Source organism: Otolemur garnettii, unplaced genomic scaffold (genome assembly GCF_000181295.1).
Source record: "Otolemur garnettii isolate 467f Iridium unplaced genomic scaffold, OtoGar3 scaffold00182, whole genome shotgun sequence".
Lineage (NCBI taxonomy): Eukaryota > Metazoa > Chordata > Mammalia > Primates > Galagidae > Otolemur > Otolemur garnettii.
The window spans coordinates 96,688-118,637 of NW_003852577.1; the positions used below are offsets into that span (position 1 = coordinate 96,688).

The following is a 21,950-nucleotide window of genomic DNA, read 5'->3' on the forward strand; positions in this document are numbered from 1 at the left end:
AGAGCCTCAAGCTGTCCCCCTGGGTAGAGTGCCGTGGCATCACAGCTCACAGCAACCTCCAACTCCTGGGCTCAAGTGAGTCTCCGGCCTCAGCCTCCCAAGTAGCTGGGACCACAGGCGCCCACCACAATGCCCTGGCTATTTTTTTGGTTGCAGCCGTCATTGTTGTTTGGCAGGTCTGGGCTGGATTTGAACCCACCACCTTAGGTGTACGTGGCCAGTGCCTTAGCTGGTTGAGCTACAGGTGCCGAGCCAAGTTTTTTTTTTTTTTTTGAGATAGAGGTTCACAATGCCCGGCTATTTTTTTTGTTGCAGTTTGGCCAGGGTCAGGTTCGAACCTGCCACCCTCGGTGTATAGGGCTGGCGCCCTATTCACTGAGCCACAGGTGCCACCCTGAAATTTGATTATTGATACATTCGGAGATAAAATTGTACATGAAAAGGACTTTTTTAACGTAAAAATCTCATAATTAAGAGACTTAGTGGTAAACTAAAGGACACATTTATATCATCAAGTCTAGTGAGCAGTTCTATTACCATCACAGTTTTTTTGGTGCTATTGCCTGATTTACATGTGCCTTAAAAGAACGTGATAACTTCAGTATTTTCCATCCACTAGTTTGCCCATAAAGTGTGGGACTCACCCTTGAAAGAATTGTATCTACAAAATGTTAGGAACATGAAAATAGTTCTAAGCATGTGAGGAAAAGCAATTGTATAGTATTCACTCTTAGGTGATATAGTTTATAAATAGTAAATGAAAAGACTGATGTTGGCATCTTAAAAGAAAACTTTCCCTTTGTCTTAAAGCAAGCTCTTGTGGTTATTTTGGGGTTTGGGAGCTTCAAATGTCTAAATGGAATTAGAATTGAAAATAATTGGTTGTTTAAAGAAAGGAATTGAAGGTGATTGAATATGCAGTATATTCACTATGAAAGGTTAGGCTGCAAGTGAAGGTAGGTGATGTGTACAAGGGCTTAGTCTGCAAGATAATTACAAGGTACAGTACTTTGGGGTTCTCAAGAATTAGCAAAGTAATGTTTCGGGGGCCTGTGATAATTCCTTAGTTGTAATTGTTCTTGATCATTAATATCCTTTTCAGGTAACAATGAATATAAAATTTTGAATTTAGTGATGTAGTGCCGTTTCTCAAACCAGTAATTTAGAAAAACCAAGAGATTGCATCCAAATGATTAAGCATATGTGCTACAGTAGAAAGAATAAAAGGTCTTTGTTCTCTATTAACCCAGAATGGGTAATGTCTACTCCCAAGTGTGACTATATTAAATGCAAATCCTAATGTAAAAATGGGTTATCTTGCTGTGTTCTTAACATTCTGAAACGTGGCAGTCCACATAGTCATCCATATGTGACATCTGCTTCTTCACGAGGCACATTTCCAAGGTAAACCATTGGGGGATTTGTATGTATTAGAAAGGCTCATAAATAAATTTTTTAAAGCATAGGCCTAAAAACTATGTTGTTGGATTTTTTATTTCTCAAAAGTGTCATCTATTTTGAAAATTTGAAATCTGTAAGCCCTTGAAGGTATTTGGCACAATCATCAACACATATTTGAATCAGAATTTAGCAAGAATGGATTCATAGCAACTTTTATTCAAGTACATATATTGATGTAGTGTATATCTGTAGAAATTGAAATACTGAAATTGAAGTATTTCCTCCTGAAAAAAATCTTAGTGAAATTGGGTTAGTTCCACCCTACTCTTTCCTAGAAAACTGGAAATGTGTGCTTAAAAAAAGCAGGGCTCCTTAAAACTAATCTTGTATTATGTCTTAATCAGTTAAATTGTTTTCAGGTTGGCTTTCAGCCGTAGCATATGGGAAATAATACACTGTCAGTTTTTCCAAATGTTTATAAAGATTTTTTTCCTTTTAAAAATTTAATATTTTATTGTTGACTTTCCGAAATGCTTTGAAACATTTTTTAGGCAGTTCTTTTTCTTTTCCAGTTGTATAATCTTTACTTAGTTTATGTAGAAGTCTCTCATAGAATTCTGTCTTATGGGATAGTTTTGGGAATTGAATGTTTTGAGAGCATGTTCATAGCATGGATGTTTACAAGGAAGTAACAGAGTCATCTCATCTTTTTCCTACATTTAGAGTCTGTTTGTCATAGTGCATAGAATTGAGTTCAGTGCTGAGTTCAAGATGTGACTTTCAACCAGTCTTTTGCAAATGTAGTATCTGTATATGTTTTTAGAATTCAACAGCCCAATGAGATAATTAATCTTAAGAGAGTAGACACATTTGTTGAGGTGAAAATTAAATTGTACATTATTGCTATGTGGCTTCATTCATCTGTCTTTGAAAATGTGTTTACATACTGGCTTTTTAATTTTTACTTAAATATTTCTACCATGTTTATTATTAAATGCTTTGTTGGAATAATTTTTTCCCTAAGTTAATAGTATCCAACCGATATGATTATAACATATAATATAGTATTATATGTATATTAGATTCTTTATTATGAATCTAATAGGTTATTTATTTACAGTGTTAGTATTTCTTAAATTATCTTTATATTTCTGATCCCTCATTCTTTCAATGCTGGCATAAGCACTGTTTGCTACTATTTAGTTATTGGTAAAGCTAATTTATTTGTTAGAATAATCTTTTAAACTTTAGACACCAGTTCAAATATAAAACTAAATATTATGAATGTTAATATTTCAGATATATTAAATTTATATTTTTGTCTTTTGCAGTTATACTGTAGCTCTATCAATTATTGAGTTTCTCCAGGTTTTTCACAAAGTTAAATTTAGTAGTTCTTCAGTTATTATAATGACTGTCAGTATTTTTGACATTATTACTATTTGGCTTACCATTTAAGTCAGATTGCTAGATGGAGTTCCTTAGTCATTTATTAAAATAAAACAAAGGGTGCCCCCAAAATGTATATTTTCAGAAAGGAAGAAACTGTATTAAGATTGTGATGCTCAATATATACTGATAACCCTTTGTTATCTCGTATACACGTATCTTGTATCTCTTGTAATTATAGAAGTCAAATGTGACTTGAGCATTACAATTTTAATACATACATATTTTTTGGCACATTCTGTATATGAATTTCCCCCTACTCTGGCTTAAGTCTTATTATTCTGTTTTTAATACTGTTACAGTTTTAACATAGGGAATTATATGGTTGAATACAGGCACTGTTTTGGTACACAATTGAATAATGGAATTACTTGAAACTAAAAATATATTTAATGTAGGATTTGAACATGTTTTTCTGTAGTTAGAGATCTTAATGTATTCTCAATTACTAGATTTATATACACTAGCAGGTTTTTTAAAGGTTTTATTTTGGGATACTAGACACATTTTAATTTTGAAGAGTATTTGTTTTGAATATGTAATAAATGCACATGGTTTAAAAAAAGTTGATCATAAAAAGTTACACAGTTGCTGCTTCCATATCTCAGAGGTCACCATAGCTAATCAGCTTCTAGTGTCTCTTTCAGGGATTTTTATATATAGGAGATTTTGGTATATAGTCAAAGATATTTTAAAAGCACCAATTTCTTAAGATGAATTTTTCAGTCTTTCACATTAAAAACTCACTTAGGCTACACCACTTGAGATATTTAAAAATGTAATAATTTTGCTAAAATTTAAAACAATCATCAAACTACAATTTTAACCTTGGAATGTTAATTTAATTATCAAGCCTGTATTGACTTAAATAATTATATTTTCTTTGGAATGTGTAATTTACTAGTTGTGTATTGATCCCATAATTTATGAACCTCCCTACCTTTTAAAAGAATTAACAGTATTCATGACAATGAATTATTGAATTGACAAATATAATTGGCATATCAAAGGCGTGATTTCACCGATCATATTGCTGTCATTTGAAGATAAAAATGGAATTGATTTACAGAAAAATGTTACGTATATAAATACTAGTGTAAGTAATAAGCAGACATGGAAAAAAGTTCTGATTGTGATGTGCACATTTGAGATTTAAGCACTGCCGGTCTAAAGAATGTTATTTATTGCATATTGTTGACTTTGCAAAGTATATATTTAAAGAATCTTTCCCCGTTTTATATAGTTATAGCAGTATATAGTTTTGCGGTAATATTATGACTACTAAGTTTTTGGACATAAACTACATCCTAAGATAACAATTTTAAAAATAAGCGTAAAATACAAGAATATTATGATGCAGCTTGGTGCTTGTAGCACAGTGGTTACAGTGCCAGCTACATACACTGAGGCTGGCAGGTTCGAACCTGGCTGGGGCCAATTGGAACAACAACAACAACAAAAATAGCTAGGGGCAGTGCCTGTGGCTCAAACCCAGCCCTGGCCAAAAACTGCAAAAAAAAAAAAAAAAAAAATAGCTGGGCAATTGTGGTGGGTGCCTGTAGTCCTAGCTACTGAAGAGGCTGAGGCAAGAGATTGGCTTAAGCCCAGGAGTTTGAAATTGCTGTGAGCTATGATGCTGTAGCACTCTACCAAGGGTAACATAGTGAGACTGTCTTCATATATATATACACACACATATATATATATATATGATGTTTATACTAATGTTTCTGTATTTTAATGTTTGCTTCACAGAATCTGAATTTTGACAAATTCACATAGCCGAATAGCAGAAAAATTTTCTAAATGAACATAAGGTGGTTTTTCATTTTAGATGAACATACTGTCACCTCTGTTAAGTATGGTAGTAAAGGAAATAGGAAAGATAATGCAAATTTCTTTTTTTTAATAGTTTTCTTTATAGAAAAAAGGGGAACCTACATATCATCTAGTTTAGCAGTTTAATCACTACTAAAATTTTAATGATAATCTTGTGAAATACTTGTCCGATATATGTATGAAAATCTTTAGTGGTGTAGTATTTAAACTTCTTGTGGCAGCTCTTTCTAGCCTTTAATGCTTTTCCTTGTTGCTACTGTTCACTTGAAACAAGTTTTAGATTGAAAACAGCACAAGCTGTTTCTGGAAGTTTGTGGTGGTTTTGCTTGTTGATGAGGTATGACCCAGGGATCTCCATCTTAGTGTCTCACTTGTTGAATTCTGTGGGCTGTCACTTTCCTGGCATGTAGCAAATCTCTTAGTCAGTGAGCAGCTGTGGGTTGACCAAAGCTGTCACAGGAGCACCGGAGAGCTGACCTGCAGAGCACATTTCCTTTCAGTAGAAGCCTTCTACCACCAGAAAATCGTCATACAGAAAGGCATTTGGCATCCTTTATGGGATTGTTTAAAGGACTAGCACACACGGTGGAATGTGGTGCACCAAAAGAGAACCTGAGCGTTTTGGTCCTGCATCAAAGCTAGGGGTACAATTTGTACTGAATGACCAGGGCTACCTACCTTTGAGTTTTCACAGGATTAGTTGTGACCTGTTTCAGGGCATAGCAAAGTCAGATTCTTGTACTTCTCTCCTTACTACACTTTCAGTTTCTTGGGTAAAACAGAAAGAATACTTTTCACAATAATTTACTGTAATGTTTTCAAAAGCATTTTCTTTGCAAAAAAATAGGTTCTAATGGATATTAGCTTACTTTAATTACATTATTTTGATTTTCTTATTCAGATTTCATGCCCTCATTGAATTTTTTAACACCATGATAATCAATTGTCGAGAGAACCTATACTAGGAAATTTTAAGTGAAGTGAAAAATTTTTTCTTTATAATATCTTATAAAGATATATGGCACATCTCTTGAAGCTTTTGGTCAATATTGAAATCAATTTTTTTCAGTGACAATAAGATTCCTGTTAGTAAATAGCTCTATAGGCAGAACATTATACTTTGCATAAGGTTCTGTATTTCTTGATGGCAAGAACCACTGTTCTGAGAGTAAAACACGAGTTTATTCTGCTAATGGCAAAAGTAAACTTTTAGTCCCTCTACTGGCTGCTTTTGTTGTAGCAGAGTTTTTTTTTTTTTTTTTTAATTTTATAGTATGGTAAAGGCCATTAATAACTTTATGACTAAGGTGAATATTGAGGGAAATTCTAATGGATTACTTCCAAATTGAGTGCCTTTATGAACATAATTACTAATAATAAAAATGTAAAATAATTGACCTTAAATGAAGATTTGAGAATTATTAAGCTGCATAAACTTGGCACTAGGTAGCAAGTAACATCATATTGTAGTAATTAAATCAAAACTCTAATTTGGACTTGTAAAATGTTAAACATTGTTTTTGTTAAACATGAAAATATACAGTATTGATCAGCAAATAAAATCATGTTTTAATTTGCAAGGTAAACAATAATGGTGACAGATAGGCCTCTTTAGTACCATAAAAGGCAGCAGAGGGAAAGTGTAAGCCTGGATATAAAACTTTGCTTGAGCAACATGTTCGGTTCATTTTCTGCTAGCGATTCAGAAATTCATACTTGAATACAATTGTTAATGTCAAATATTTATATAATAGAGATAGTGATACTTTTTTCTTGAAGAAATAAAAATACCTCCTTTTTCATGTAGATTAAACTTTCTCATTTTTTATACTAAATTATTGTTTTTCTTAGTGTGATTTTTTTTGAGACAGTCTCTGTTACCCTGGGTAGAGTGCTGTGGCATCATTGTTCACAGCAACCTCAAACTCAGGCTCAAGTGATTCTCTTGTCTCAGCCTCCCACGTAGCTGGGACTGAAAGCTCCTGCTAATTTTTCTGTTTTTAGAGAGATGAAGTCTCTCTCTTGCTCAGGCTAGTCTCAGGCAATCCACTTGCCTGCCTTCCCAGAGTGCTAGGATTATAGGCGTGAGCCACTGTGCCAGCTCCTAGTGTGATTTTTTTTTTTTTTTTTTTTTTGAGACAGAGCCTCAAGCTGTCCCCCTGGGCAGAGTGCTGTGGCATCACAGCTCACAGCAACCTCCAACTCCTGGGCTCAAGTGAGTCTCCTGCCTCCGCCTCCCAAGTAGCTGGGACCACAGGCACCCGCCACAATGCCCGGCTATTTTTTGGTTGCAGCCGTCATTGTTGTTTGGCGGGTCCGGGCTGGGGATTCGAACCCGCCACCTTAGGTGTACGTGGCTGGCGCCTTAGCCGGTTGAGCTATAGGCGCCGAGCCTCCTAGTGTGATTTTTGACTAAACTTTTTCATCTTAGAGAAGAAAGGATCCTTGGGTGCATGGTAGAGGAAATGAAATTGGTGCAATGAAGGTAATGATTTTTTTTTTGCCTACGTTCAATCTTCCTCTGAGTTTTTCCAAAATCTAGTCATTAAAGAACTTATTTTAATCTGTGTTTATATATGCTTTAGCTGCAAGTTAACTAAAGTTATATACTTTTTTTTTTTTTTGAGACAGAGTCTCACTATGTCACCCTTGATAGAGTGCTGTGGTGTCACAGCTCACAGCAACCTCTAACTATTGGGCTTAAGGGATTTTCTTGCCTCAGCCTCCTGAGTACTTGGGACTACAGGAGCTCGCCACAATGCTAAAGTTACATACTTTTAAAAAGTAAACATTGCTGTGTGTAGTGTTTTGGGGGATGGTATTATACATAAACAGTTGATGGGTAAGAAATCACAGAATAGAAAATCTCCAAATAAAGGAATAGTCCTATTATAGCTAATTTTATTGTAGATAGATAGATATTAAAAACAAAGCAAAACAATCCGATTGTTATACCCTTCATTATTGGGTGAATATGGCCCAGTCCAGGTTGGTATGGACTTGGGTCCAGAAGAACTTGGCAGCTACCAACAGAACCTCCAGATACTGCAGAAAGACTGGTTTAGAATTACAAGCTCTTAGTAAGATTCTGGCATTGCCACTTACCAGCTAGGTTGCTTTGAGTTGACATGTAATCTCCCTAAATATTTTACCACATCCAAGTTTTTTTTAGAACCAAATAAGATAATCAAGAACCTGGTTATAGTAATGTCAGGCTTAGCCTTTGTGGAGAGTATTTTGTATATTATAAGACTAGTAAAAGTTTCAACTGACGGCTTTGTTTTGTTTTGTAAGAAAAAGTAACTTGATTTGTTTGAATTTAGCGTAAATAAATTTAATAACTCAGACTTTCTGGTAGCTTTTAACACATTTTAACTTGATTTTTAAACATGTGTCTTAAAAAGTGTGTATTTTTGGGTGGATACCATCATCTCTAAGGATTTGATACATGGCAGATTATTATTCCTTAATTACAAATATGACTAGTCTCTGAAAGATAATTCTGAGGGTACTTACATAGCACTAAGAATGGACGAGATAAGACTTCTGGTCAGAAAATCTGACTTTTACTCATGTAAAATATAGAGGTGTGATACAAAAGACCCTGCTGTATAAGTATTTGGTCTGTTTTGGTAGCTTTTAGAGCTCTGCTGATTTGTTTTTGAAAGGCAACAAGTCAACAAAAATAGTTTTCACTTAACAGTACAAGCAAGATAAAATAGTTTTGAAGAGGTTAGAACATCTTAGTTTAATCTTCCTTTGCAAGCTAAAATTCTATTGTCAGAGACCAAGAAAAGGAGGAGAGTAATTTTTATGTGTATATGTGCATGTATTTATTATTTATGAAAGTAGAGATTCTGTGTATCATGTATCTACCTCAATGTGTGTAATAGTCACCTAGTAAATGTTTGAATGAGTAACATGGTTGAGTAGATAGTGGATGATTAGACAGACCCAGTAGGAAGGTGGTGCTCCCTTTTACATTCTTACAAGCTGTGTGTTGAGTTTGGGGAGTCCTGATGAATATAGAGGTAAAGAAAACATCTGTACTTTGTATATTTAAAAAAAATTGTAGTAAAAAATAGAAAATTTACTATCTTAATTGTTTTCAAGTATATACTTCACATGTGAATATATAATGTAAATACATATTCATAATACTGTGCCAGATAATGAATATTTAGACTTATATTTAAATTAAAAATTATTTCAAAAGGAGAGAGGGTAATTACTATAGGAAAGTGGTGAATAGGAAGATTTAAACTGGGTCTTAAAGAATGAGTAGAAATCGGGTAGGTTGTGAATAGGGGAAAGGAGAAGCATTGTACTTCAAGGGAACAGTCAAAGCTAAGTAGGAATGCACTTTGCCTGACAAGACTTATATATTAGAATTGATTATATTGGGGGGTGAATGGTGTAAAGGGGAATGTAATATAATGTGAGGTTTCCCCAAAAGTGTTTCTTTTTACATTAACATTACAGAGGAGGAAAGAATGATAAATTAATTGATGTTTTCTGCAGCACTCTGGTGAAATTTTATTAGTGCTGTGCATTCAGAATCTTCTAGAAGTTCTATCTAACGTAATTTTAAGTTTTTACGTAAGCAGAAGAATCTTCTGGGACCATTTTTCCCCCCTTGGTCACCAATTAGAATAGTGCACATGCCACTTATAAATTGTATGTCTTGATCAAGACATTTAATCTTCTCAACCTTATGTGATTGGTTACCAAATGATTATTGTAACTGCAAATTCATTTAACAGACACTGAGTATATATTGTAATATGTTAGGCATTGTAACATATTGGGTTATCTAAATGTAAGGGAAAGGTTAGATAGAGCCATAGAATATCACATGCATCCATCTCTTCTGTATTCTTGTTTTTCTAAGTGTGGTCTGTGGACACGAGCATCTCTTAGCCTACTGTCTTGTTTGAAATGCAGGATCTTAGTCTCTATCCCAGACCTACTGAATCAAAAGCTGCATTTTTTTTTCAAGAAAACCAACTGATTCATGTGCACATTAAAATTTGTTGTATGGGCTTGGCACCTGTGGCTCAAGTGGCTAAGGTGCTGGGTTCGAATTCAGCCCGGGCCCACCAAACAACAATCATGGATGCAACCAAAAAATAGCCAGGCGTTGTGGCGGGCACCTGTGGTCCCAGCTACTTGGGAGGCTGAGGCAGGAGATTCGCTTGAGCCCAGAGTTGGAGGTTGCTGTGAGCTGTGATGCCATAGCACTCTACCCAGGGGGACAGCTTGAGGCTCTGTCTCAAAAAAAAAAAAATTTGTTGTATGCTGTTTTTATTATATCCAAAAAACTTCTTTTGGTTCTTGCTGCCATTAGTAGCAAAAAATTTGATATCTTTGCTTTCAAACACAAGGTTTACTCTCTTAAAATGTCTACCCTTTGGTCTTAGTTTTGTCCTAGAGTTATACAGAATGTGCTTAATATATCAAATGAGCGCCATTTATATGTAAAAGGGATGCTCATATTTATCTTGAGTTCCTTACCAAATGTGTCACCTAGTACTGATCGTGGTATTCATGGAATGGGTTGGGCTGAGATTTGAATAGATTAGTTATTTTGCTCTCTAGAGCATTTGAAAGCTTGTGCCACTGTGTTCCATTGCCTCTGGTACAGTTGTTTTTATACTCTAAGCATTTTTATTAGGTAGTCATCCTTAATTTTACCATTTAATTCTGAATTATTATTAAATTTTGCTTAGCTCAGAGTAGCCCTAGTATTTCTGAGGAGCTCCCTCTTACAGTACTTCAAAACATATACCTCGTCATAATGTTCACCTGTCTTGTCATTGTCTTCTTTCAGAAAGGTTTTGAAAAAATGCTGTTTTTTATATAATTTATAATATCTAAAAAATAAATTTATATATATATAAATTTATATAAAATATATAAAAATATAGAAAATATATATATAAATTTTTATAATTTATAATATCTAAAAAATAAAATTACTAGAACTGAACTACTGGGGTCCCTTTTAAGAGATTAAATACTTTCATTTATATGAATATAAATGTTCTTTGTAAAAACTGGAACAATACAGGCATGTTTAAAGAAGTGAAAAATGTATCCTTTTCTCTACCTAATTTCATTTTCTCAGGATTAAACACTGTTTAGTTTGTGTTCTTCTAAATCTTTTGAAAAAATATACGAACACAGGTATATACTATAAGTAAAATTTATTAAGAAGAAAAGAGGATTGTAATTGTAAAGTTTGTTCTGAGAATTAACTTTTAACTCAAAAATATTAAATCAGAGTCTCAACCTTAATATGATTAATTTGTTTTTCGACTTTAGGGAAGAAATCCTTTTTTCTTGGAGCCAGCAATAATTATTACAATTACTGATGGGAGCAAGTTGACTACCACCAGTGGAGTCCAGGATGAGGTGAGTTGTACTTTCATCACATGGATTATGCACACGTAGTTAAAATCTATAACCGTAGGATGTTGAACGTCTTCCGTAGGTTCTCTCTTTGATCGTTTGCTGCAGTCTAGAGTCACCAGGTGTTTCCTGGGGCCCACCTTTGTTGGTGATAATAGGGGTCTCCATATTTTCTTGAATAGGAGTCCTACGTAAAATAGAAGCAACCCTGAGCCTCAGTTATGTGTGCATTCATGCGTTTATGTGAGGACCACAGTATCAGTCCATATCATAAATACACATAAAATGAATTCCTTTTTTTAAGTTTTAAAAAATGGAAACAGCATTCTAATAATTTCTCCCCATATTTCAGTGAATTGTTTTGCACTCCCCTGTGGCGACCCCTAGAGGAGAGGACAGCAAAGCCGAGAGGAGGTATAGGAATAGTGAAGGGTTTTGGACATTTTTATGTTTATTTATTTATTTTCTTTTTTAAATTTCATTTATTTTTTTGAGACAGAGTCTCAAGCTGTTGTCCTGGGTAGAGTGCTGTGGCATCTCAGACTCTTGGGCTTAAGCAAGTCTCTTGCCTCAGCCTCCCAAGTAGTTGGGACTATATGTGCCTGCCACAATGCCTGGCTTTTTTTTTTTTTTTTTTTTTGGTTTTAGTTGTTGTTTGGCAGGCCTGGCTGGATTTGAACCTGCCAGCTCTGGTGTATATGGTTGGCACCCTAGCTGCTGAGCTATAGGCGCCAAGCCTATTTATTTTTTTAAAGACAGAGTGTTACTCTCTTGCCCTGGGTAGACTCTTGGGCTCAAACCATCCTCCTGCCTCAGCCTCTCCTGAGTAGCTGGCTCTATAAGCGCCTGCCATTATACCCAGCTAGTTTCGGTATTTTTATTAGAGACGAGGTCTTACTCTTGCTCAGGCTGGTCTCAAACTCCTGAGCTCAGGTTATCCACCTGCCTTGGCCTCCCAGAGTGCTAGGATTACAGACATGAGCCACCACACTTGCCCCATTTTTAAGTTTTTTAAATCAGGTATTATATAAATAATTTTCAGCTGGCCATTCTCTGTCAACATGCATTATATGGAGTTAATGTGTGTGGTATGGTAGAGTGAATACAATAAATTACTTTTTAAAAAATACAAGATATTTTTACTATATTATTTGAATTACTGTTGAATGATTTTTTTTAACATATACTTAATATAGAAAGGTGATTATTCAGACTATTCTCTTTACTGTTTGCATTTGCTTTAGAATCTTGATTTTAATTCCTATGGTATTTATAAGGGGTTGATTAAGCACAAAAAGCATAGATTCTAAGTTGAGTGACTTTTAGAATTACTTTCTTTTGTGTGATGATGTGGAATATGAATTAGACATGGAGTCAAGACATGTGGTTCTAGTCTTAGTTCAGTTACTTTTGAGCAGTGAACTTTGTACCAGTGACCTAATTTCCCTACATGTTTATCCTTATCCATGAAATGGAGTGAATACTACTTGCCTTACTTCATAGGTTGTTGGAAGTTTGAAATGAAATACATGTATGTAAAAGTATTTGGTAGGCTGCAAAGGAAAGTACATAGTATTGTTTGTCCTGAAGCTTTGGAACCACTAAAGAATTATGATTGCATGATCGTGATTTGACGAAAGAGAGCTAGACTTGTTTTGTTTCAGCAGTTGGTATTTAGGAGAATTTAGGGTATAATTCATGGAGATAGAGCTGAAACATTTAGGTAGATTATAATCCATAATTAATTTGCAGTCTTGTATGTAATTGGTTGCCTTGAAGTGCTTTGTAGCTGAACTTGATGGGGTTTTGGGCTTTCTTAGACTTAGTTGACATGTATACCAGTTTTGGTTCTGCTACCAGCAGGAACAGGTAGGCATTGATTATGTATAGACAAGCAGTGAATGTCACTTTAAATTTGAAACTCTCAAATTGACTTTTCCCTCTTAATAGGACATATAATAATTAACATCGTCTTTCAACTTCATTTTATATAAACTAGAAGTCTTGCAGTTTTTTTTTTTTTTTTTGGCTAGGGCTGGGTTTTGAACCCACCACCTCTGGCATATGGGCCAGCGCCCTACTCCTTTGAGCCACAGGCACTGCCCTAAACTAGAAGTCTTTTGTTTATTTTGTTCTTATTACTAATGATTTTGGTTGAAGAGTTATTTATTTTCTACTGGAAAATATTTCCACATGTGAAATTATCTATTCAAGGTGCTCTGTCTGTGGCCTTTGTAGAAATGCCCTTTGAGTACATACAGTACAGTGTATTTTGTTCCCAAATATCTGGATCTGTTTTGTTTGTGAAATTTATTTTGTGGGGACCTTTTCTAGTTTGAAAATATGTACATAGTATTGGAATTGGTCACCTTTCATCTTAGGTTCTTCCTTCGGGAAGATTTTAGAGAAATAGTTGTTTACAATATATATGTTTATAATCTGAGATGACCTAGCTAACTAGTTGAAAAGATTTTCCTGTGGGGAGGGATCTTCCCTTTTAGTTCCCTTTTATTTTCTACAATACTTAGAATAGTACCAACAATAGAGCTTATATTTTAAAAAAGATTGATACTTTGTTGTGTTGAATCTGGTTGTCATCAAGTTTAAAAATGATTACTATTGCTGCTACTTCTCTAAGGTGGAAGGTTCATTTGTTTTAAGGCAAAGGTTTATTTTGTTTATGAAGTTGGAACATAGACCTGTGAATTGTTTCAGTATTCCAAGTTTAGGAATGTCTTTGATTCCCTGTATGTTTTGATCTTAAAAGTCTCAAATAGATTCATCTTGTTGAGGCAGAGAGGAATGCACTCCTGATTAATTTTTGCTACATAAGATGTTGTAAAATACCTGAATATTTAAATTATATGATTCATTTTAAGGAGCTGTTTCTATTCCATAGAAAAATGTAATGATGCTTTTTTATCGTTTGTGTGTGTGTGTGTATGTTTATGTGTAGATGCATACTAGGATATGATCTGTATTGTAGTTTCTCCTAGGAAATAATGAACAGAATTTTGCCTTTACATTTCAGTTTCCTAACTTTTGCCCTTGGCGAAACTTGATTCCTTTTTAGATTTATTGAATGAGTAAATGTGTCAGTGATTCTTACATTAGGGATGTGGATATATGATCTTGGTTGGCTGTGGCTGCTGTTGTGTGACCTATTAACTAGCAGAGTTGTGTGTTCCACCTGTGTGATATCCTTTGTCTAAGAGTCATATCTTTAAGATGGTGTATTGCATCTATTATGTTTTTTAGGAGTAAATTGTTTTCTGTTTTAAAATCATTCTTAGCATATGACGAAATATAGAGCTCTTTAGGTCTTCTATTTTACAAATGAGTAAATCAAGATCCAGGGAGGCAGAGTAATTAGATTCTATAGCATTTGTTATTGCCAAAATCTAGACAGACTTTTATCTATATTTCAAAGACATCCCAGCCCCTCCAGACAGTGCTTTTCCCCTGATAAACCTACTGCCTTTTTATTTGATTCTGTTTTTGTGTGTTCTTCAAATTTACTTTTATTTACCTGGGTTCTTATCTTCTTCAGTTTTCTGTAAGTGTAATAGGTATTCATTTCTTACTCATTCAGTGTTCTAGGAATAACTGTTATGATCAGATCATTTCTAGGTAGTGAACATAACAAATATATCAACAGGATGGATTTCTGATTCTTAATGGTCTTCTGGTCCTATGGAGGAGATTACCTCTTAAGTGGTTTCATGGGTGATAAAATAGAGATACATGCTAAGTGTATGGAAGCACTAAAAGTGGAGGAGGGTAATATTACTTGTCTTCGGCATGTGTCAAATCTTACGTAATGTGAATTTTTATATTATAATTTCATTTTTTAATGACTAAATTCAAGGATCTTATGGATGGGTCGGTCATAGTTTATCTGTGAAATTTATAAAGAAGCCAGTGTAAAGTTGTTTTGAGTCCAGGAAACAGTTAATGGAAAAACTTGGTGCCATATTATGTGTTGACCTGGCTAAGTATGTTACAGGCCAATTTCTTATAATTTGTTTGTCAAAAAAATATAGGAATATCATGTTCTCTGTGACAGCCTATCACCTAGCAATGTGTTACAAGTTAGAAGAGTAATAGCTATATACTTAGATGAAAATCTTGAGCTGTATGTGATCATTTTACATTAATTCATGTCTTTAATTATCTTCTTGGGCCTTATTTATTGAAAGTCCAGGACATTGTCAGAGGTCTCATAAGCTGTGTTTCTGTATAGTATGTTTGGAGAACTGTGTCTAGCTCTTTTGATGACTGCTCGGGTTGAATTGTATGTGGATATTTTTTGCCTTTTAAAAAATACTTGATAAAGTTGATTTGCAATGACTCTGATATGACTTTGAATTCTGATACACACGAAAACTATATTGCTTATCCTCATAGTAGTTATCCAAATACTCATAGTTCTATTTGTCATGTTATATTACTGATATATGTTTTGGTAGAATCAACAAGTTAGAGTTATTGAAAAAGATATTTTCTGATTTTTATTTTCTGCAAAGATCCTCTTTATTCTGTTTTGCAATGGAGAACTGCTCTGTACTGTGATTCCAGGAACTTCTGGCTAACTATATTGCTCAATAATAAAGGAGGCCAGAAGAAATCCTGCCAGTACTTTCTTAGGGATGAATGACATTCCAAGATAGTGTAGCTGTTATTTTTCTCATCCTTGCAAGTGCTAATAGTAGTATTATCTTTCAAATTCTGACATTTCTGTATGCTTCAGCACTTCTTTATTAACTAAGGCTGTGATTGCCCTGTAGGCTATCATTTTAGTGAAGACATTTGCCATCAAAAATAATCCTGTGGCTTTTGACATCCAAGAGTTTGCTCTCTCAGTATGCTGTCCAACTGGAACACTTACTTTTGCAAGCCCAACTGGAACACCTACTTTTAAAACTTTGGGGGCAGATGTTCAGTAAGGGCATGTGTTTATAGAAAGAGAATGTCAGTGTAACTTCAGCTGTGTATTCATATAGCCATAGATGGAGTCTTATATTCTAACTTGTAAGTTCTTAAAAGTTGATGCAAAAAGTTCATCAGTATTTCTCATAGGGAATATTTTAGGGCAGTGTAAGTGATTTTATAGTAACCAGCAATTTTATCTTAACTTAATTATGGCTTTCTTCTAATTCTTGATGATTAAAAGACCATCCAGAATTTTTTGAGATCTGTTTCTAGTATCTGAAATGATGGAGCAACTTTGGTTCTGCCCTATGCCAATAAAATGTTTTTAATTCACTAAAATTGCTGAAAATGTGTGCCAATAGCTATCAAAACTTGTATTTAATTGTGTAAAGACTTTTCAACATACATTTAAAATAGTTGCTCTTTCTGAGGACACTTAAAATTTTGGGGAGCCTTCTGTTTGGAAAGCATTTGCCACAGTAGTAAGATCAAACACAGGAACTGTGTGTAATGTGTTTCTGTTGTTTTTCCTTTAATAGCCTCTTCATATTGATATTACTAGGGACTTAGTAATGATCTTAAGAGTTTCTCTTACTGATTTGTGATTCAATTGTTCTCAACATATGTGTAACACTTCTGTGTATGTTAGTATTTGTCAGTTCAGTTTCCCAAGAACGTTTAATAAGAATTCACTGGATGCTTTGCTACCCATATTTTTGGCTCTGTTCTGTCAACCTCTGGATTTATTATTGCTTGTATGCTGTAGAAATGTATACATCAAATTATTAGCATATTGAAAACATAATAAAATGCATAATTTAAAGGAGTTGATGAAATATTTCAATGTAATATCTGTGGTGAATTTTCAGCCATTTCCATGTGCACTATTCTCACTGAAACTTTTCCAAGGTTATGTGATAAACAGTCTTAAGGAATACTGGAATACTTCCAGGCAAACACAACAGTAGGGTAATTAAAAAGATGTGCTGGTTGATTGTTCTGATGAAGCTGTGTGACTGCAGTAACTAATCTATTATCTAGAATTCTGTGGTGAGATACCTCACAATAGTTTCTATTCAGAGGGTGAAGTAATTCACCCTGTGTTTATAGTTTGTCTTAACCAACAGACTTTCTAGTTCGTTCATATATAAAGTTCTGTGATATTTAGAACAGTAGCTTTGAGATGACTACATCACAATCACCTACTGTGCTTTATAAAAAAGATATGCCTCGGTCCTAATTCTGGAAATTTTGTTTCTGTTGATCTGGGTAGGGACCTGGAAATGTGTTTTTTAAGGTGTTCCAATTGATTCTGATACACATTCAAATTTGGAAAACATACTTTCAGAACATAGTATTTGGAAAACATTAGAAAAACATACTTTCAGAACAAAAGTACAATTGTTCTTTTAAAAAAACACACAAAAAATGTCAAAATGAACAACTTTAACAAAATAGGTTAGAAATATTTTTGACTTAAGAGGGTAGCAAAAAGTATTTTAATATAAAAAATGATTAATTTTTTTTTTTATTGTTTGGGATTCATTGAGGGTACAAAGAATTAGGTTACAGTGATTGTGTTTGTTAGGTAAAGTCTCTCTTACAATTGTGTCCTGCCCCCAAGAGGTGTGCTATACACTGTGAACCCTCTAACCCCGCCTTCTTCCCCTCTCCCCACTCCCTCACTCTCCTACCCCCCACCATGTATTGGCTCATCTACTGCCTTCAGATTAGAATTGAGTACATTGGGGTTTTGCTTCTCCATTCTTGTGATGTGTTCTACCTCCATCCAGGTTAATGCAAAAGATGTAAAGTCTCCATCTCTTTTAATGGCTGAATAATATTCCACGGTATACATATACCACAGTTTGTTAATCCATTCCTGGGTTAGTGGACATTTAGGTTGTTTCCATATTTTGGCGATTATAAATTGAGATGTGACAAACTGTCTAGTGCAAATGTCCTTATCATAAAAGGATTTTTTTTTTTCTTCTGGGTGGATGAATGGGATTGCAGGACCAAATGGGAGGTCTTAATTGAGTTCTTTGAGGATTCTCCATATTTCTTTCCAAAGTGGTTGTATTAGTTTGCAGTTCCAAAAAACGTTTAATTCTTGACCTTTTAGAATTGTTAAACTTGGAGATAGTTTTCCAAGGGATATGGAGCTGGCCTTATGGGAATATTTTTAATAGAATAATTTCTAATCTTTTTGATAGAGTTTAGAGTAGATTCTTCAGTTGCTTTGAAAAACTAACTTTTGTGCCAACTACAGTCAGTCAGAAGTTAATTGCTTAAAGTGTGCTGTACTGAGCAGGACTCTTCTTGGTCCCCACATGTGAGGTGGTGTAGAGGAGGAGAGAGGCTAAGAAGAGTAGCTAATTTATATTATCTGCCAGGTATTTGCTTGTTCAGGAGTTTTTATACAAAGGATTACCTTGTCTTTTCTAAGCTATAATTCCTGTTTTGGATGTTCATGTAACTAGTATTATTTTAAAAATACATACCTGACTCAGATAAGGAAACTTATAAAGAATTGGTGATGGTTATACATAATTTTCTAGAGAGTTGTTGCAAAAATACCCTTCTAGAATGAATTCTTTAGATTTTTGATTTGTTAGAGTATTTTTAGATTAATTCAGCACAGTTTTCCCTGTGATGCATAGTAACTTTGGCTGTGTACAAAAATAGTGGCAGCTCCATACATTTATATTTAGTTCTGTATTTATGTTCTAGGTACTGGGGACACACAGATGGAATTAAGCAAGGCTCTTGCCCTAGAAAACGTATTGTCTTTGAAAACAGGCAAGTAAATAAGCATTTGTAATACATTAAGATAAATCTCATGGCAGAAATAAACCGAAGGTTTTGAGAGAGCTTAAAGGAAGGAGCTAAGTTTTGAGGAAAAAGTAAGAAATTGAGCCATGACATTTCAGGAAGAGGCAGTATTATGCAAGAGTATAAAGACATGAAAACAGTGTATTCGGAGATTATAAATCAAATGACTGGAGTGTGGAAAGAATAGGTGGGAGAAATAGATGCTTGAAATGTAGGTAGAGGACAGATGGACAGCGCTAAGATGTTCTAGGCTCTCATTCTGTTAACATTTGTATTGAAGATCTGAAGCAGGCGAGCCACATGATTAGATTTACCAGCAAGGTGAAAGAAGACGCTTGAAGAATGGTAAGATGGGAGAATTAGCAAACTACCTGTCATAACCCGGGAAGAACATGGGAGGTACCAAAACTAAGCTAGTGCTGGCCTGGGAGGCTGAAATCTGAGAGGTTCGGTAGGTATGCCAGGCAGGTTTTCAAAGATGGTACGTAAGGTTGGAGGAAAAAAGCAAAGGACGTGACAGTGATTCTGAGCCTGGAGTCCATGCTTAAATTTCAGAGAGTTTAATGAATTCTCTAAAATCTTATCTAAACATTCTTCAACTGTGTTCATGCATATTTTTCTGGGGAGAGTTGTTCAGCTGTGTGTATGTACATTTTTTCTGGGGGGAGAGCCATAGCTTTGATCATGTTCTCAAACAAGTAAAAATACACTAGTTTAATGTTACTTTCGGGTTTTAATTTGGACACTTAGGTGGATGTTGGTGTTAACTGAGATATAGGTGATAATATGATAAAGTAGGAGAAGGAAAAGTAAAATAATTGATAGACAAAATATCCTTACCTTTAGGGATACCTAAAGGAGTCAACATTCAACTTTTTTTTTTTTTTTTTTTGAGACTGAGTCTCATTAGTTGCCCTGGACTTGAGCATCTTGGTGTCATAGCTCATAGCAACCTAAAACTCTAAGGCTCAAGCGGCTCAAGCGATCTTCTTACCTCAGCCTCCCAAGTATCTGGGACTATAGGTGCCTGCCACATTGCCCAGCCATGTTTAGACATGGGATCTTGCTCTTGCAACTCCTGAACTCAAACAATCCACCCGCTTCTGCCTCCCAGAGTGCTGGATTACAGGCTTGAGCCACTGCTCCTAGCCGATAATTCAGCTTTTAAAACGAGTTCATTTTCTTTTTTTTCTTACTTTGTGGCCCTCACTAGAGTACTGTGGAATCATAGCTCACAGCAACCTCCACCAACCCCTGGGTCCTTGGGTTTAAGTGATTCTCTAGCCTCAGCCTCCCAAGTAGCTGGGATTACAGGCGCCTGCCAGAATGCCCAGCAGTTACTTGGTGGAGACGGGTTCTCACTCTGGCTTATATGCTGGTCTCAAACCTCTAAGCTCAGGGCAATCCATCCACCTTGGCCTCCCAGGGTTCTAGGATTACAGGCGTGAGCCACCATGCCCGGCCTTAAAACGAGTTCAAAGACTATTTTTTTTGCTTTTGTTATCATTATGTCTTAAGAAAATATATTGTATTTGAAAATAGAAGCCAGCAGAATTATTTATTTATTTATTTAGAAAACACTGTTGTCTAGGCTAAAATACAGTGATATGATTGTAGCTCACTGCAGCCTTGAACTACTGGGCTATGTGATTTTCTTGCCTGGGTCTCCTGAGTAGCCTGGACTATAGGCACACACCACCACGCTCAATTAAGTTTTCATCTTTTATTTTTTGTAGAGACAGGATTTTGCTGTATTGCCCAGGTTGGCCTTGAACTCCTGGCTTAAGCAATTCTTCCTGCCCGGACCTCCTAGACTGTTGGGATTATAGCCATGAGCCATCCAGCCTGAAATAAGCAAAATTTCATCTCTGGACTCTTGATAGTTAAAATTTTTATTTTGGAGCAGATTGAATAAATAAGGCTGAAATCATTCTATTATTTATTTTTCAGTTTTTAAAGCTTTTTAAATTTAAGGACATGATGATAGAAATATTTAAAATTGCTTATTTCAGCCAGGCTTTAACATTGAAATTCAGTAGAATGCAGGGTCAAGAGTGTTATGTGTGGGTAGGATATACCTTGTACTAGGTGTCAAGTTAGTTAAAGAGGATGCGGCCTAATTTTTTATATAAGAACACTAGTAGATTAGCTTTAAAGGTACGTTTGCAGTTTTCTGGTAAACTTGGGCTATTTCTTGCCATTCCATTAAGACAATTGGAGGAAGGAAAATGTTGAGGATTTGGTCTCCTGATGGGGCATTTGCACACAGGCCTCAGGCTGCTGGTTGTCCACAAGTGTTTTGATTGTACTTCCTTAGCTGTGTTCCCATAGTCTTTTCATTTAACTTCCCCTTTCAGTTCTTCTCAGATGCAGTATAGCAGGTTTTAAATCTTTTAGAATTATATATTGAGAATAAACTTTGTGCAGTGACTTAAGATTTTACATCAAGGCAAGGCTATATTTTTATCTAGGCAAGGCTGTTTTGGTATATTTTTCCCCACGCTCTGTCTTTTCAGATTGAATTACTGATTTTTCCCCTTTGTTTTGTTTGTTGTGGTTTTGATGTTTTTTTTCCTTTCAGCTAAAGGAGCAGCCCAGTGGTTTTCAAGAAGTGCTAAAGTGCACTGACTGTCTCATGATGACTGGTGCCTCAGGGAGGGTCATGATTCCTGGATACAGGATCGACCTGATCCTGGATGTCACTTCAAGCAGTCAGAACGTGGGGAAAAGCCTTGTCTAATGGCTAGCCTTCCTCAAAACTCTGTTGCTAAGTCATCTCGGAAGGCCTCAGAAAAAGCCTTAAAGGTGAGCAGAGTAGAGTGTAGTTCTCTCTGGGGGCTGTGACTATTTGTTGGAGAATCTGACTCAACATAGAATAATAACCCTGACCTGATAAATCCAGGTTCAATTGGTGAATTAAGGTGGAGCTTATAAATTTGCTGCTGCTGCTGCTGCTGATCAGACCCCAACTTTTAGTTTAATTAGAAACTACCTTTTTTCTAAACTTAAGATCTATAAAGAAAGGAATTTTGTATTTTCTGTGCTCTTCAGAGCCTTAGGTTAGTATCTGTTGTTTTAAACAG

General features: G+C 35.2%; 1 protein-coding gene across 2 annotated transcripts in view; it reads left to right on the forward strand.

Moving 5' to 3' along the window:
* Nucleotides 1-21,950, forward strand: part of INTS6 (integrator complex subunit 6) — an 88,598-nt gene that overhangs the window by 11,601 nt on the left and 55,047 nt on the right. The window contains exon 4 of one of the 2 annotated variants that reach the window (XM_023507426.1): nt 11,014-11,103. In XM_023507426.1, coding sequence (XP_023363194.1) covers nt 11,014-11,103 — 90 coding nt within the window. Of the gene's footprint in view, nt 1-11,013; nt 11,104-21,448; nt 21,673-21,950 lie in introns of those variants that run through there. The other variant, XM_003800712.3, reaches the window with a different exon arrangement.